The sequence below is a fragment of the Rhizomucor pusillus genome, assembly GCF_041956525.1.
Source record: "Rhizomucor pusillus strain CBS 183.67 unplaced genomic scaffold VTP01scaffold_16, whole genome shotgun sequence".
NCBI lineage: Eukaryota > Fungi > Mucoromycota > Mucoromycetes > Mucorales > Lichtheimiaceae > Rhizomucor > Rhizomucor pusillus.
Genome location: NW_027192158.1, coordinates 13299 through 29605, shown reverse-complemented (window position 1 = coordinate 29605; position 16307 = coordinate 13299). Strand labels below are relative to the sequence as shown.

The 16307-nt window shown below is 46.4% G+C and overlaps 6 protein-coding genes across 6 annotated transcripts; 5 read left to right on the top strand and 1 right to left on the bottom strand.

Moving 5' to 3' along the window:
* Positions 1–875: 875 nt before the first annotated feature.
* On the top strand, positions 876–3681 carry VTP01DRAFT_3249 (uncharacterized protein; the record flags this gene model as incomplete). The annotated part of the gene is made up of 11 exons (XM_069381799.1): positions 876–1298; positions 1384–1393; positions 1455–1524; positions 1582–1664; positions 1730–1989; positions 2049–2177; positions 2247–2338; positions 2392–2659; positions 2720–2938; positions 3010–3355; positions 3428–3681. The coding sequence occupies 11 exons, from the start codon at positions 876–878 to the stop codon at positions 3679–3681; spliced, it is 2154 nt and encodes a 717-aa protein (XP_069236407.1).
* A 927-nt stretch (positions 3682–4608) lies between these two features.
* Positions 4609–7897, top strand: VTP01DRAFT_3248 (uncharacterized protein; the record flags this gene model as incomplete). Its single annotated transcript, XM_069381798.1, has 16 exons — positions 4609–4817; positions 4878–4938; positions 5007–5018; positions 5095–5196; positions 5262–5337; positions 5401–5515; positions 5566–5636; positions 5694–5735; positions 5791–5867; positions 5935–6201; positions 6268–6343; positions 6411–6585; positions 6645–7114; positions 7174–7298; positions 7358–7619; positions 7677–7897. The coding sequence occupies 16 exons, from the start codon at positions 4609–4611 to the stop codon at positions 7895–7897; spliced, it is 2361 nt and encodes a 786-aa protein (XP_069236406.1).
* Positions 7898–8169: 272 nt separating this feature from the next.
* VTP01DRAFT_3247 (uncharacterized protein) lies at positions 8170–8760 on the top strand (the record flags this gene model as incomplete). Its single annotated transcript, XM_069381797.1, has 1 exon — positions 8170–8760. One exon carries the CDS (start codon positions 8170–8172, stop codon positions 8758–8760), a length of 591 nt encoding a protein of 196 aa, XP_069236405.1.
* A 209-nt stretch (positions 8761–8969) lies between these two features.
* VTP01DRAFT_3246 (uncharacterized protein) lies at positions 8970–10548 on the top strand (the record flags this gene model as incomplete). Its single annotated transcript, XM_069381796.1, has 6 exons — positions 8970–9195; positions 9286–9354; positions 9414–9504; positions 9600–9760; positions 9854–10145; positions 10209–10548. 6 exons carry the CDS (start codon positions 8970–8972, stop codon positions 10546–10548), a joined length of 1179 nt encoding a protein of 392 aa, XP_069236404.1.
* A 227-nt stretch (positions 10549–10775) lies between these two features.
* VTP01DRAFT_3245 (uncharacterized protein) lies at positions 10776–15037 on the bottom strand (the record flags this gene model as incomplete). Its single annotated transcript, XM_069381795.1, has 4 exons — positions 10776–13128; positions 13188–13323; positions 13385–14784; positions 14922–15037. 4 exons carry the CDS (start codon positions 15035–15037, stop codon positions 10776–10778), a joined length of 4005 nt encoding a protein of 1334 aa, XP_069236403.1.
* A 990-nt stretch (positions 15038–16027) lies between these two features.
* Positions 16028–16249, top strand: VTP01DRAFT_3244 (uncharacterized protein; the record flags this gene model as incomplete). Its single annotated transcript, XM_069381794.1, has 1 exon — positions 16028–16249. One exon carries the CDS (start codon positions 16028–16030, stop codon positions 16247–16249), a length of 222 nt encoding a protein of 73 aa, XP_069236402.1.
* Positions 16250–16307: the final 58 nt, after the last annotated feature.

The window sequence follows — 16307 nt, the reverse complement described above, 5'->3', positions numbered from 1 at the left end:
TCTATTTTTTTTCCTCTTTTGCTAAATTAGGAAGGCGAATTCAAGTTTCTTTTTTCTTACATGATTTTAAAGGGATGCCTTCTTCGAAGAAGGCCAAAGGAAGGCAGAAAGATACCTACAGCTCTGGTGGGATCTTGTTAAATCAGAACTTCCTACTATCCAGAACTTCCACGCGACATTTGGCGAGAATGTACATACCAGGCTTGGTGTAGAGGCGCAGAAGCATTTATATGTAGCAGGATCCATCCAGTCATGACTGAAAAGCTGCGTTTGGCTGTAAGAAAGGACTATATACCACCCGCAATTAGATGACCAGGAATAATGACACCGGATTCTCATGCATCTAAACAAAAGAGCCACAGGTACTGTGGTGCTCTATCGTCGACATCTGTCTTTAGACCATAGCAAATCTACGAGAATGCTAACTTAGCCAAGGTACTGGGATTCTGGGAAAATTACCTAAACCTGCGAGTCTTACCGCATCGAGATATCTTCCAGTCAGGACGCTACAAAGAACGCGGAAGGCAACTTTGGAGTATTCAAGTTATGCTCACTTTTTTAATTTTGCGCACCTTCCAACAAAATAGATATACATATTTATCTCGGAGAATAGATGTATGATCGTTGCTTACAGTTTTGAAAGACAACATCTACTCATGTGTAAACTATTGATCCGTGTAGTTTGGGATATACTGCTTGAACTTTCTTTTCACGCTTATCATAGGGCTCTCCAGACCTGTACCCCGCAACATCTAAGCTGACTACAACAACGCAAGCTTCAGGGCCACCGCGAAATCTTATTCGCGGCATTTGATCACAGACCTGAGCAAGCCATTTTCTGTGAACTTTTCTTGCTTCTCTCAGGCACGCAGTCAATGGACGATTTGATACAGCTTACGAACAAGCTTCAGCTAGCGCTTGCGTCCATTAGCTCCTACGAAAGCCTCGACTTGCCGCAGATTGTGGTTGTCGGATCGCAATCGTCGGGCAAGTCGTCAGTCCTGGAGACCATCGTCCAGCGCGACTTTCTTCCTAGAGGCAGCGGCATAGTAACTAGGCGACCACTGATCCTCCAGCTCATAACACAACGCCAACCGGACGTGGAAGAATACGGCGAGTTTTTGCATATAAAAGACAAAAAGTTCTTCGACTTTGCAGAGATCCGTGAAGAGATTGAGCGAGAGACAAGCAGACTTGCTGGTTCCAATAAGGGTATCTCGCGTCAGCCCATTCACCTTCGTATATATTCCCCCAGGGTGCTGACGCTTACCCTTGTTGACCTACCTGGATTGACCAAGGTATATATGTTTATTTATTTTGTGTATACTAGCGCAGTATAAAAAATTAGCAAAGTGTGATACCAATATCTAATCATCGTCCCAGATTCCTATCGGTAAATGCAGAACCAGTGCATACCTTACATTGCTGCCTTAGTAACCCGATGTGTACTACAGGTGACCAGCCGTCCGATATTGAGAAGCAAATCCGAACCTTGATTATGGATTTCATTTCGAATCCAAACAGGTAAAACAACGGCAGCAGAGTCATGTGGAGGGGATCAACTCACTAATGCATGGCTAGTATCATCCTCGCTGTAACGCCTGCGAACATGGACGTTGCCAACTCTGACAGTTTGAAACTGGCACGACAGGTCGATCCGCAAGGTATGCGTCCGACTTCGCTGTGTAAATTAGAGCCATGTGATTTCTGATTTTATTTTAATCAACAGGCAAGAGGACTATCGGCGTGCTTACAAAGCTGGATCTTATGGATGCTGGAACGAACGCATTGGACGTGCTAATGGGTCGATCATATCCGCTGAAGCTTGGCTTCATTGGTGTTGTCAACCGCAGCCAGCAGGATATCCTTACCAACAAGCCCATGTCCGAAGCACTTCAGGCAGAAACAGAATTCTTCCATCAGCACCCGGCATACAAAAGCATTGCAGCCAGATGTGGTACAAAGTATCTAAGCAAGCAGCTTAACAATGTAAGTTCCCAAGTTTGGTTCGTTAAAAATTGAGCGAGGTAATTGACTTGAGTGTATAGATCCTCTACAACAGAATCAAGGAGAAATTGCCAGAACTCCGAACAAAGTTGAGTGCACTTGTTAGTCAGACCCAGCAGGAATTGAGTCAATATGGCGATCCGACCTTTTCCACCGGTGCTGCCCATCGAGTGAGTTACCAGTACCCGTTACGATGTACGATACAATAGACTGAACGAACGATGGATGGATTTTTGTAGGGTTCCTTGATCTTGAAACTGCTGACGAAATTTTCAAACGATTTCCTTGCTGCCATTGATGGTACATCTGCGGAAATGTCGACCAAGGAGCTGTATGTATTGAGAGAAGCAGATCAAATGTCCACTGACTCTTGATTTCACTTAGATGCGGTGGTGCTCGAATTTATTTCATTTTCAACAATGTATTTGGAAGTGCTTTGGACGCCATTCATCCATGCGCCAACTTGACAGACAACGACATCCGCACAGCTATCCGCAACTCGACAGGTCCTCGGCCGTCGCTCTTTGTACCAGAACTTGCATTTGATCTTCTCGTACGGCCACAGATCAAATTACTAGAGACACCCAGTCTGCGATGTGTAGAACTTGTCTACGAAGAACTCATGAAAATTTGCCACATTTCAGACAACAAGGTACGTGCAAAGAAAACAGCACATCCACTTAATACATACTCATGACTATGATTCAACTAGGAACTTTTGAGATACCCCCGACTGCATACCAAACTAGTTGAAGTGGTGTCTGAACTTTTGCGAGAGCGGTTGGGTCCTACATCCAACTATGTGCAAAGCCTGATTTCTATCGAGAGAGCCTACATCAACACCAACCATCCAGATTTTCTGGGTGCTGCTGGAGCCATGGCTGCATTAGAAAACGAATCCAAGAGGAAGAAGAAATTAGACAGACGAAAGGTGAGACCTTAGCGCAACACTTTTTGCTACATACAATAAATGCTTACTGCAAACTCTGGCATACTTTCTAGATTGCTCCCAAGGCTGCACCTCCTGTTAACAATGTGATAAATGCTCTGCACGCAGAGGAAGAAATGCATCCGACTCCAAACGGTTTCGTGCCAAAGGAGAACGGTGTTGCTAACGATGCACACAAGGATTCATTTTTGACTTACTTCTTTGGCGGTGCCAACAAGAACGAGCGACCAGCGTTGGGGCCTCAAGAGACTGTGAACAATGCTTCATTCTCTGCTCCAGTCTCAGTTACCAGCATGATGGAATCCGAGCTGGAACGGAAGTTCGAACAGACTTCCCTCAACACTAACGATGAAGAGTTACAAGCATCAGAACGTGAAGAGATTGAAATACAACTCATCCGTAAGCACCATCATTGTGGATTTTGCTTTTCTTTCTTGAAAAGAAGTGGTCGTGCTGACAAAATTCTGCTAGGAACGCTGATTACAAGCTACTTTAATATCGTGCGGAAAAATATCCAAGATTTGGTACCCAAGGCCATCATGCATTTGTTGGTAAACCATTCCCGCGAGTCTATCCAGAACCGTCTGGTAGCATCGCTCTACAAGGAAGAGCTCTTCAAGGAACTCTTGCAGGAAGATGAAGGCGTGGCGGCCGAGCGTGAAAAATGCAAGACGCTGCTGGACGTTTACAAACAAGCTTTTGAAATTGTCAACAGCGCCGTGTAAAATGTACTTTATATATTCCTGTAGCTGTTATACCTAAAAGGGAGGAAGGAAAAAGAAAAAAGTTTACATAGAATCTATCACGACAATATATGTATTCTCTCTCATTTAACTATGCAACAAGCTCGAGTCTCCGCAAAAAGAAAAACTATGCAGACAACAGAAGCGCTGGATCGCGTAGCTGGAAGAGCAATGTGCAATCTGGTTGCGTGTGTCATGCCAATCGGAAGATCGGCTAAAGGAACGGAAGCTACTGTCCAACATTGTAAGGGCTCGTTCATACATGGTGTCACCATCGATATAAGTTTTTCTGGTTCTCGGAGTGTAGCATATCCAGCCTTCCAGCCCCTTAAATTTCGTCGTATGACTCTGTCTAAAGTGAAAAAGACCTGCCCACTGAAATATAGTTACATCTCGGTCAAGCTTCTCTTAAACGACTGAGTACCAGCCGCTTTCTTTTTTCATCGGGAGGCGGCGCTCTTTGTCTGTCCTGCCGAGCACACATTAAAGTCTTGGTTCTGTACGACACTCGGCGCTGCTCCTTTACTGTCGATGCTGCATTTGACGGGGCATTCATGTCAACACAGAATTGTGTACATACATTTGCGTACGTGCGTGGGTTGCTTTTTAGTCCTCATTTCATCAGCTCCTGGAAAAAACGTTCTTTAGGCAACATAGCAGGAATATGCAGAGAAACGACAACGAACGTTTAGCTACGCAGACTGTATGCACACACAGACAGACAGAAAACCAGGTTTGTTTTCTGTTAAACCGGCGGCCGAACTCTCGTTTACTCTGCATTTCCACTGTTACACGGCACCAAGAGAAGAATATCCGCCTCACGCATCCGGCGCCTCTTTTTTTTTTTTACCTTAAAGCTACCTTTCTTTCTTCTTTTCTTCTTTTTTTTCCTTCTTTGCTAGTGCAACCATGTCGTGCGTTTCTGGCGTAGTGTCTCTTTGCAGCGATTTTGTAAAGAGCATCCACAACAAGTTTTACAACGCCGTGAACCAGCACGAAGAGAACGAGGATGAGCGTGAACACAAGTATCAGACCACTTTCCATAGATTTGGATCGTTTGCGCCCGTCCGTCACGGTGCTCAAGTCAAGTTCTTTGTCGATGGTCACGATTACTGCTGGTGCGTCCTGTCGAACAATGCTTCGGGTTATAGCTAACTGTGCATGCAATGTACATGCAGGGCCGTGTCAGAGGCAATCGAGAGCGCGCAACACGTCGTCTTCATCGAAGATTGGTGGCTGGTCAGTAGTATGAATAGTGCGATGCTAGTATAGGTGACACTAAATGTGAACTTGGATCGATGCGTTAGACACCCGAACTGGTAAGTTGTGTGCACAGCAGCAATGCATCCTCCTCCTCCTCGCCGCCGCCGCAGCTGCTAACGAATCTTTGAAAAGTATCTTCGTCGACCTCCATCAAAATACCCAGAGTACCGTATTGATAGATTGCTCAAACGCAAGGCTGAGCAAGGTGTCAAGATTTTCATTGTTGTGTACAAGGTGTGCGAGTTTCTTGTTTAATCACGTGCAAAGATGTTATGCCTCTAACCGCGTTTGTCCAATAGGAAGTCGAGCTGGCACTGACCTTGGATAGTAAGCACACCAAGGAAGCTCTCCAAGACTTGCACGAAAATATCATTGGTAAAATGCGTACTTATTATTTGAAAATCAAAGCATACGTTTAATTCAAGTATATATGTACAGTCCAAAGACATCCTGACCACGCCATTGGTGGTACTTTCTTCTGGTCGCATCACGAAAAGTTCGTTGTTGTTGATAACAGAATCGCATTCCTCGGCGGTATTGACTTGTGCTTTGGGTAAGCGGCGGCGCGTGTGCTTGTTAGATCAAATGGCTAACGATATTTAGTCGTTGGGATACACACAACCACGCTCTCGCAGACTACCAAGGACCCAAGGCTGGCGATGAAGTCTTCCCTGGTATGTAGTTCCACAAAGTGAAAGCTATCGAGATGCTCATTGTTCTTTCTTTTGCAGGCCAGGATTACAGCGATGCTAGAGTGTGCGATTTCAAAGAAGGTAAATTGCTTTAAAAGTACATATACAAGGGATGGAGCCTTACACGTGGTTCTAGTCAAGAACTGGTCGATGCATCTCATCGACAAGACAGTTACTCCTCGTATGCCTTGGCACGATATGTCTTTGTGTATGGTAAGTTGGCTGCGATGAAACGGAACTAACTTTCCGTGAATATTGAAACAATTTCCTGCGCATATAGCTCGGTGGTCCCGTTCTGGATGTCGCTCGACACTTCTGCGAACGATGGAATTTTATCAAGCACGAAAAGGCAATGGATAAAGACCGCGTTCCATTCTTGAGACCTCCTCTTGGCGGTTTGGCTGGTCATCAGCGCTTCAAGCTTCCCGACGAGAACGAGCACTACCATTACCGTCGCTTTGAACACGGTACAAAAGGTGTCAAGGGCAATGTCCGTTGCCAGGTTCTTCGAAGCGTCGGTGAATGGAGTATTGGCACTGACACCGAGGTAAGTCCATACTAAGAGCGCATGTTAGGTGATGTCAAATACACTAACAAGTCGTTTTTTGCTTAGCACTCGATTCAAAACGCATACATTAGCACCATTCATGACGCCAAACACTACGTCTACATTGAAAACCAGTTCTTCAGCAAGTATCTTAAAACAATGCCATCTGTAGAATACATTCTTGCTAACACCATCATATCTGTATACAGTTACTGCCACCGAAGAAAAGGATGATAATATACTCAAGAACCAAATTGGTCAAGCTATCGTGAAACGTATCATCCGTGCCAAGGAAGAAGGCGAGCCTTTCAAGGTATTCGTTCTTATGCCGTTGATGCCTGCATTCCCTGCAGATCTGTCTACAAAGGAAGCTGCTACCGCCAGGTATATTGCTAACAGGAGAAAAGGCTGAGCTTTGCTGTGCTAACATCTTAGCTATGTAGATTGGTTATGCATTATCAGTACATTTCCATCTGCCGCGGTGGCCAGAGTATTATTGAAAAGCTAAAGGCTGCCAACATTGACCCTCACGAATACATTCGATTCTACAGCTTGCGTAGCTATGACCGTATCCACCGCCGCAAGCTTGAAGAAATGATGGTACGCGCCGCTGGTTACTCTGCCAACGACGAGCCTAGCATGGAGGAACAGGTCGCGTCTACCGAGATCACCGAGGGAGGCAACGACATCCCCGTGAGCGTCAAGCGTTCCAAGGAAGTCTTTAACGCCGAAGAATGCATTGCCAAGGATATCATTTCAGATAACGCCATGCAGGGAGGTGATATCAAGCGAGAACCATGGCTTGTTGATACCCCAACTTCCCAGCCTCGCGACGCTGATGCCGAAAAGATCGAGCGTGATGGTTACGTCTCTGAAGAATGCTACATCCACGCAAAGCTGTTGATTGCCGACGGCAAGTGACGGAAATATGTATGAGATGCAAAATACAGCGATATTAACATGTATTTACAGACAAGGTCGTCATTATGGGCTCTGCCAACCTCAACGATCGTTCTCAATGCGGCGACAGAGACTCTGAAATTGCATTGATTGTCGAAGACCAAGAAACGATCCCATCCCAGATGAACGGACATTATGTAAGCAAAAGCTTGATATTCTGCAAAGATTATCAATTAATTAGTTTGATTGTATGTAGTACGAGGCTGCCAAATTTGCTGCTACGTTGCGCCGTCAACTATGGAAAGAACACTTGGGATTGATGCCACCACAGGATTTGGATACAGTCAACAATGCAATGCTGCCTCTTCCTGTCCCTCAGGTCGATCACACTGGCACCAAGGAGGACCGCCTTGTAATGGATCCCCTCTCTGAAGAATCACTTGCCTTGTGGAACAACACAGCCAAGACAAACACCGATGCTTTCCGCAACGTGTTCCACTGTGTACCTGAAGATAGCGGTAAGGATCGTGATATTCTCAACGATTAGAGTAGTTAACTAATACGCATGCGCGCAGTTACCAACTGGGAAGAATACCACGCGTTCTACCCCGACCCAAGCAAAGTTGACATTGGTCACGTTTTCGATCCCGATATGCCTGTGGACGTAATCCGGGAGGAGCTCAGCAAAATCCGTGGCCACCTGGTTGAATTCCCTCTCCACTTTTTAGAAAATATCAATCTCCAAGGAGAATCCGTTCCCTTTATTGGCGACACTGTCCAGGAATTGTACACCTAATTTGATCATCATCGTTATTGTTGTTGCTATTTTCGTCAATAAAAAACAAGTATTGTGCCTGAGAGCAAAAAAAACGTGGCGGAAATGTATGACGTATTGTGCAACCTTTCGGAAGGGACGATGACTCAAACGGGTAGAGGGCAAGGGCCACCACCGCTTGAAGATCTCTCCTCACGGACCGTGCTGCTAAGCTGTCCCTCCGGCATCGTCCTCACTTTGTTTCCTTCTTTTAAAGTCAAAACATCGCGCCACCCGATCCTTTTCTTCAACCAATGGTTATCAGACTTATCCCTACTGCCTTTCAACGTCACGGCGGCCGCGTCGGCGCCAATACGTTAAAGACAAGAAGAGCACCAGTGACAATAAACCGAACACCGCAAACTTCCTTTTTTACCACCGGAGCATCACAACGTGCGCAACACGCATCATCAACCTCTTCTTACTCTTCCAGTGCCTACTACACGTCAGACGACGACAATTTCCGCTACTATCATTATTATCAACAAGATGCTAAACCGAACAACGCTACGACATCCGGTCAATCCTGCAGCGGCGGCGATTTTCATCACCAAGAATCAGCGAGCAGCAGCTACGAAAGTTCATCGTACCAATATGATCATGCATCATCCTCCACGTCCTCCACCTCGGGTGGTGCTGGCGCAGATACCGCCGGTGAAGGCGCAACCATTACAGAACAGACCATTCTAAACAGTTTCCCTCGGCCAAACCTTAGTCCCACACTGCATTTCACCGTCCTGCTCAGCGCCCACGAGGGATCGTCATCTTCCCAAAAGAAGAAGGAGAAGAACAAGAAATGCGACAACTGCGCCGGCCCACACTCTACTGAATTCTGCCCGTGTTGATTATTATCATTGTTCCCGTGACATGAATTCTTTTTTGTTGTCGTTGTTGTTCTTGTTTACTGCTTGCTTTTCATTTCCCTGTTAATTTATTACCGCTCTCTCCACCCATCCATTTATCTTCCTTGCTTAGTTCCTGTATATAGCTTGCTTTTGAATAGATCTGATAGACTATTATTGTTGTTAATTGTTTTCAGCGGAGTGTATACGGTATGCCACGAATAGATCCGTCGAGTGGAGAGCGAGAGCATGAAATTCACCCGCACCACCCCTTTCGCTCTTTTGTCGATCTTGTTGCCCATCCTGGTGGACAACTGCAACTTGTCATGCTTCAGGATAAATATATTGGCCTCATACTGGCAATGAGTTCCAGTGTGTTTATTGGACTTTCCTTTATCATTACAAAGAAAGGTCTGATGAACGCAAAGCGGCGCCACGGTAATGATCGTTTTGGGGGGAGGATGACTGAAGCAACACCACGCAACAACCTAGATGCCTAAACTCAACATCTCCGTCTCTTATGTCCAGGTGTCTCGGCAACCGATGGAAACCACCACTATTTACGCAACTGGACTTGGTGGGCCGGTATGGGCACAAGTAAGTACTTCAGCGCCGTCTTGAAGAAGAAACCGATTCACTCACGCCATATTCTGCAGTGGCCGTAGGCGAAGTTCTCAACTTTTCGGCGTACTCGTTTGCACCTGCAATTCTTGTTACACCGTTGGGAGCGCTAAGTGTTATTCTCGGGTAAGCGATGCTCTTTTTCCTTTTTCTTTTCTTTCTGGGCGTACAACAAATCAGAAGAGTGTTCTGTTTGCTGACTTATATTTTTTCTGATCCAGTGCTATTTTTGCTTCAATCTTTTTGAAGGAAAAGCTTGGCGCGATAGGCAAGATTGGATGCTTGCTGTCGGTCGTCGGTGCAGTCATCGTCGTTCTTCACGCTCCAGAAGATAAGAATGTGACATCAATAGACGAGCTATTATTCTATGCATTGCAACCAGGCAAGTAGTAGTATCTGCCAAGAAGGAACAGCAGGAAAAATTTCTGGAGCTGAATTTTTTATTCTGATTATTATATTACTGGTTATTTTGTAGGTTTTATGATGTACTGTGCATTCGTGGTTGTTGTCACGGTATTTATGATTTTCAAGGTCGTTCCAAAGTACGGCACGCGCAATCCTTTTGTATATGTATCCATCTGCTCCCTTGTTGGCTCTGTATCAGTCATGTCCATCAAAGCATTCGGCGTCGCCCTGAAACTCTCCTTTGCCGGTAACAACCAATTCACCCATCCTTCAACTTATGCATTCGGCATCGTCGTCGCCGTTTGCATCGTCACGCAGATGAACTACTTTAACAAGGCACTCGAGCAATTCTCTACCAACGTGTATGTATAAGCAAAATCATTCGTGTGCATGAATGAATATACGTACTTATTCCATCTTTACAGCGTTAACCCCATTTATTTCGTCTGTTTCACCACTGCCACCATCACAGCCTCCGCGATCTTGTTCCAAGGATTCAACACGGACAACTCGGTCAATGTCGTATCGCTGATATGTGGATTTGTGATCATTTTTGCTGGCGTCTACTTGTTAGACTCGATAGCCCGCGGCGCTGGCGCCAACGGGGCAAACGAACACGGCCGTCGCCGGGACGAGGAAATTTACGACGAGGATGAGGAGCTATTAATGAGTGAAGCAACCTTGCTAGAGAACGAAGAGTCAGTAGGCATGACAGAATTCAATGGCCATCACCAACAGGAAGAAGGACGAAGGTCCCGGTCATGAAAAACCTTCCTTATTTTGTACAAATTTTGATGATCTCCTGCTCTCTCTTTGTCTCCGTTCTCACTGTAAAATACATTACTACGTCGCTGTTCTTGATTTTTTTCCTTCAAAGAGAGACCAAAAAAAGAATAGTAATATATATAATAAGGTGTGTATAGAATATATAGATATACATACAAATGGGTTATGTATGAGATATGCAGATATATATATATATATAGGTATATTTATGTATCAGGTTCAATCTCGTTACTTAGTCTACGTATCGTGCCTTGATCCAATGGCTCCAGTTCCGAGCACAAAAAGTAAAGCTCAGCGTCGTGCTCAAACGAGTACCGTCGGGCCAAGTTCTGGAACGTCAGCACGCGTTTGATGACGGTGGCCGTGATGCGATGCTTGCGGAAATTGACGAGCGGCTGCGTGAGCAACGGTGAGATATCAGAGGACATCGTGTGCGTGTGAGCGTGATAAATCTTGCTGTTCTCCAAGTTTGGATGGACATAGGGCGGCTGCTCCGAGTTGAAGACGAGGTCAGACAGGTAAATACCGAGGAAAGGGATGCATCCACCAAAGGGTATCTTGATCTTTGTCTTTTTGAACGCGTGCTGGTTCGTACCGGGCATTTCGATTTGCACTTCGATGGGCGACATGCCGTACTCCTCGGCTACTTGGGTCATGCTGTCTCGGATATGTTTCCAGTTCTTCATCGGTGATGTGAACGTCGATAGCTGCTCCAGCATGCGCATCTCTGACGAACCGACGCGGTCCCACGTTCGTTTCAGTCGCGACACTGCCGGTGACTGTAAGCCTAGCAGGATTTGGACAAGCGTCGCAAAGTTGCAATACAGTTTGCATTTTTGAGCCAGTCGGATGAATTTCTCAACAACGCGCACGCGTTCATCCAAGGAGCGTGTACGTACAATTTCGCTCGTGACCCATTGGCAAACAGCGTTGAATCGTTTGATAACACTCTCGATGCCGCCGCCTTTATTTCGACGTGCTAGCTGAAGCTGTCTCGTGCGACGTGTGTAGTTGACGTGATCGTCGTCCACTATGCTGCTAAAATCGTCCTCGTATGCGCTTTCAGATAATGGCTGCTCAGTGCTCATCTTTGTCCAGCGGCAGTGCACCATCTCTTCCCAGTCGATATTGAGCAACACGTTGGCTTCTATCAGGCAAAATTGACGTGCCATGTGCTCTGAACGGAAATAAAGGATAAAAGGCCGTGGGTACAGACTTGTCACACTTGCTCGAGGATCAGGCGCCGTTGCCGTTGCCGTTCGTTGCGGGCGAGGCAGATCGAGTTCTGCCATGTGCGGCGGCGGTGCCCTCGGAGATACCGAGTTGGTAGACACTATGGAGGATCGCATATGCTGCGTCGTTGCTGTTTCGTTGTCAACGGACGCCGTCTCAGCTTCTTGGATTTGCATGTTGGATCCGGACGTAGTGGACGATCCCAGCTGGCCGAGATACAACGGCCCACTACCACGCTGTCGCCGTTGTTGGTGGCCTACATTGGGTGCACTCGTCGTTGTCTGCGCCGACGTCGTCGTATTATCTCTGTTGCTAGATAGATCTTGAGCTTGCAGTTGCTGTGCGATTCGGCTGACTAGACATCCGTTGTCGGATGTCTTGTCCGATGATGGTACCGAAGCTGTAGGATGGATGGGTTGTTCTTCATTTGGATGCTTTGGGGAAAAGAATTCGGCACGTTTGCGCTCCTCTTCTTCCTCACGTCGTTGACGCACACGCTCCAATTCTTCACGCTCTTTTGTCGATGGTTGTTGGCTCTTAGATTCATCATCTTCTTCGTCGTCATCATCATCTTCTTCTTCCTCCTCGTCCTGCTCGCTATCTGAATCGCCAGCACTAGATTCGACATCGGTTGTTCCTGGCGACAGTGCGCTTTCCAAAGAATCATCCGATAAAACGCTGCACTTGGAACTTACATTATCCTCTGCAGCATCTGGCTCAGCTGCTGCTGCTGCTGCTGCCATGACTCGTTTCTGCTGCTCCATGCGTTGCAAGTAACTCGATTTTACAGCCATCTTTTCGTCAATCTGGTTGCGTCGCCTGGTGCGGGATATCGATGCATTCGAACGGTTGCGGCGTGCTGCCTGAGTGGTGGTAGGATGTACATCGACGGGGCTACTCTTTACATTCCTTACACTGCCTACGACAACGACGGGCGCCAGGCGAGCATCCTGCACAGCCATGTTGCCGTGATGACGGTCACTCACGTTGACACTGCTGACAATATCCGTTTTGCGTCGGATAGGACCTTGCGCTAATTTCTGCCGCACCATTTCCTCTACACGTTCCTGCTCCTCCGTAGGCGGCGGCGGCGCAATCACCTTGACGCGCTCCGACGTGGATGAATTCTTGTAATAGACCTTTTTGAGACGACGCACCACGCGTTTCAAACTCTTGACAATGCGTTGGTCTCGAGGCGAACGTTTTACGAGAGGATGGAAAGGAAGCGAGTTGAGAAATGATGTCAAAATAATACGTAGATCGCGGCACGGCAGAAAATCGTGCACAAAATAGTTGAGTAACCAGTGCCGAAGAACAACAAACGTTCTTTGCGCATTCCATGTTAACGTCTGTATCAAAAAAAGGTTTAAAAATAGACAGCTCACCGAATACGCACGATGCGCCGTTCCTCTTCATCGCTTTCCAAACCCCACCGGAATCGCAGTATTAAAAGCTGGCAAAGCTGTGTTGGAGATATAAACGTTCGATAGGTCAAGAAGAAATCCGTCATAAAGGTATAATCTTGAGGGTATGAAAATAAGCACAACTGATGCGATCACCATGAATAAATGTATGCTGTTACCGAGTGATATAGTCAACTTTTCAACGAGCTTCTCCACAGTAGCGGCTTCAATGACTTGGGGTATCTGGGTGCTATTTACACTGCTGATCGAAGATTGATCGTCTAACATCAACATCGTCTTGTTTTTACCGTGTCGTTTTGAAAAACGAAACAAACTAGAGCTTCGAGCCTCGTGCTCGTTATCGTACAACTTGTTTCTGATTTTCAGAGTTGATTTTTTGATCTTTAATCCATCCGGTATAACCCAGCGACTTTTCCTGCTGCTATTCTTCACTGCATCAGCAGAAGATGTATTTGCAGCCGCGGTGGTGTTTGAGGAGAATCCGCGTATATTTGGTTTGTTGGATCCTGGTGTAACTTCTCGCTGCTGAGTCGATGTCGCGATGGTTGATCCAGATACAAAAAAAGTAGAAGAAAATGATGACTGTTGATGATGCTGGGAAGGTTGTTTGCCTGCCACGGTCGTCGTTGCCATCGATGCGGACAGGAACTGCGGGTCAGGTCCCCACATTATAATTCTCTCGTCTTGGTCCGACTTTAAAAGATCAAAGATGGCAGGTGGGTACCCGATGAATACGAGAGGAGGGGCAATCTCGTTCGCCCACCTGTCGGATGTAACCGAGGATGCGTACTCGTGATAATGATGTTGTTGCTGTTCGCCTGCTGGCAAGGTGGATGCAACAGAAAAGGACCGGACTTTGCTTGGAGATCTCAAATTATCGGTTTCTTCAAAAAAGTCTGTGAATTTACTGACAACAGGAATATCCGGCAGCAAAAATAAATTGGTAGTGGGCAAAACAGCATCATTGTTGTTATTATTAGCCGTGGATGACGACAGCGGAACCTGCAAAGAAGATGTAGCTGCGGTAGATTTCGCTTGCTTGTCAGAGCTGCCGGCATTGTCCAGGGCCGAGTCGAGCAGCGAAGCGATCGAGTGATCGACGAGCTTGTCGGACGTCGTCGGTCTCGGCGAAGGCGACCGACGCAGCAGAGGACTGCTCAGGACAGACCTTCCGGTGATGGATACGTATCCTTCTGCACCGCTGCCGCTGCTGGCCGCTGTTGCTGCTTCGTCCGCTGATGCTACGGGGCCATTGTCGTGATAATATGCAATTTGGCGCTCCCAGAATACTTTGGATTCGGTGTATTCTCGGACACCGAATACTGTTGCCAGTGCCGCACGTTCCCTGCCACCCTCCGTGTTGTCATTCATAAGCTCTGGTGGAATGAGCGAGTTGTTGCGTTTGCGCCGGGGAGGCGGAATGGCAGTTTCTTGCGGTAACGGCATCTGTGTTGTCATGGCAGCCACTTGACTGTACTGCTCTTCTGGCTCACCGCCCTCGTCTGACTGCTGTTGCTGTTGCTGTACCATATTGTTACCCGTCGTCGTCGTCACTTGACTGTTGCGTGTGTGCGTCGCGATAGAGCGTAGCAAAAAAGAGAAAAAGGGAAAAATGGAAGATCGGATCAGTTTCCCTTTTGTATAGCAAAAACAATAGCAGCCAAGGCATCCACATACACACACGCGCACACTTACTTTTCGTTTTGTTGTGCATGGATGGAAGCCATTGTTCTTGCCCAGGGAGAGGCTGCACGCTGGTGTTGATGTGGGAGATAAGAAGACTGGTGGTTTCCTAGTTGTTGTTGTTGCATGACAGGGATGCATGTACGCAAAGCCAATGGTTGCGTGTACTAGATCGTCTCCTGATAAACGTAAGCGAGATGGCCAAAAGGAAAAAAAGATCAAAAGAAGGTGAAAGAAGTGTTTGCTTTGTTCTAGTACTCCACATGATGATTTGACTTTTTCAAAAAAAAATAAATGATAGCGCTCGGGTGGTTGTGCGACTCCAAAAAACAGGGTGAGGGCGGCATCAACCATATTAATTAACCGTTCATTAGATAATAAATATTTTCCTTACTTTCTTGTGTCTAGAAAACAGTTTCTTTTTCATGTATTCTGATGGCTGCGAGTATATGTTCCTGACAAGCGAAGGAGCCCAGGTCGAAGCTTGCGGATCGCACAACGCGAGGGAAGCACAGCAGCAACAGCCTTATTTTTTTTTCTTCGTAGCACAAGGATGGAGCATCCTTGAATTTTCGCGAGGCACATACACATTGTTGCTGCTTCTTAAAGGAAACATTGCAGCATCATTCGTTAAGATAGGAGTGACTCAGTTGACTGGTATCTACTGAGCATTAACGATCACTGAGAGCATACTATTAGGCACAATAAAGAAAAACATGTTACCACTGAGGAAAGCAACCATTTTGATGTTCCTTTCAACTTTAGCTACATATATGAACGGGGGATACATCGCCAACGAGGCGGTCACCACGATCTTTCCAGAAGTTGCCTGACATATGTTTCAATATACAGTATTTCTAACAGTGACTGATGTTGCAATCTCTTTTAAGCATTTGATAAATGACCTGAGAGTGTGGACTAGTAGCCCTGAAGGATCTTCACATTCTCACATATACTGTTGTGTAAAATATATAAGTTTGCTCCTTACGAGATATGGTGTTGCGATGCTGAATTTTCGGGAGGCGTTACTTTATTTCTCAGCCGATTCCTGCGGTGGCTGCTGGAAAAAAAGGGTGGGGCTCGACAACGGACTTCCGCCGCATAAGACTCGAAAAGACATGCCAGCTGGACAGAAGAGACACAATAAATCACAAGCAGCTGCGTTAGGAAAAGCAGCGAAACGGACAAAGCGACCAAAGACACAATCAGAAAGCGAAGACGAATCTGTAAGCAGGCTATTGGAATCTGTCTTGCCAACACAGTATGCTAACACATACGACCCCAAGGCACACAGCGATCTCGCAGCAGGTTCGACAATGGCATTGATCATCGTGGCGTGAAAACAAGTATATTAACCTGGAAAAAACTTTAGAAAATGTGAATATTCCAGTGACGAGG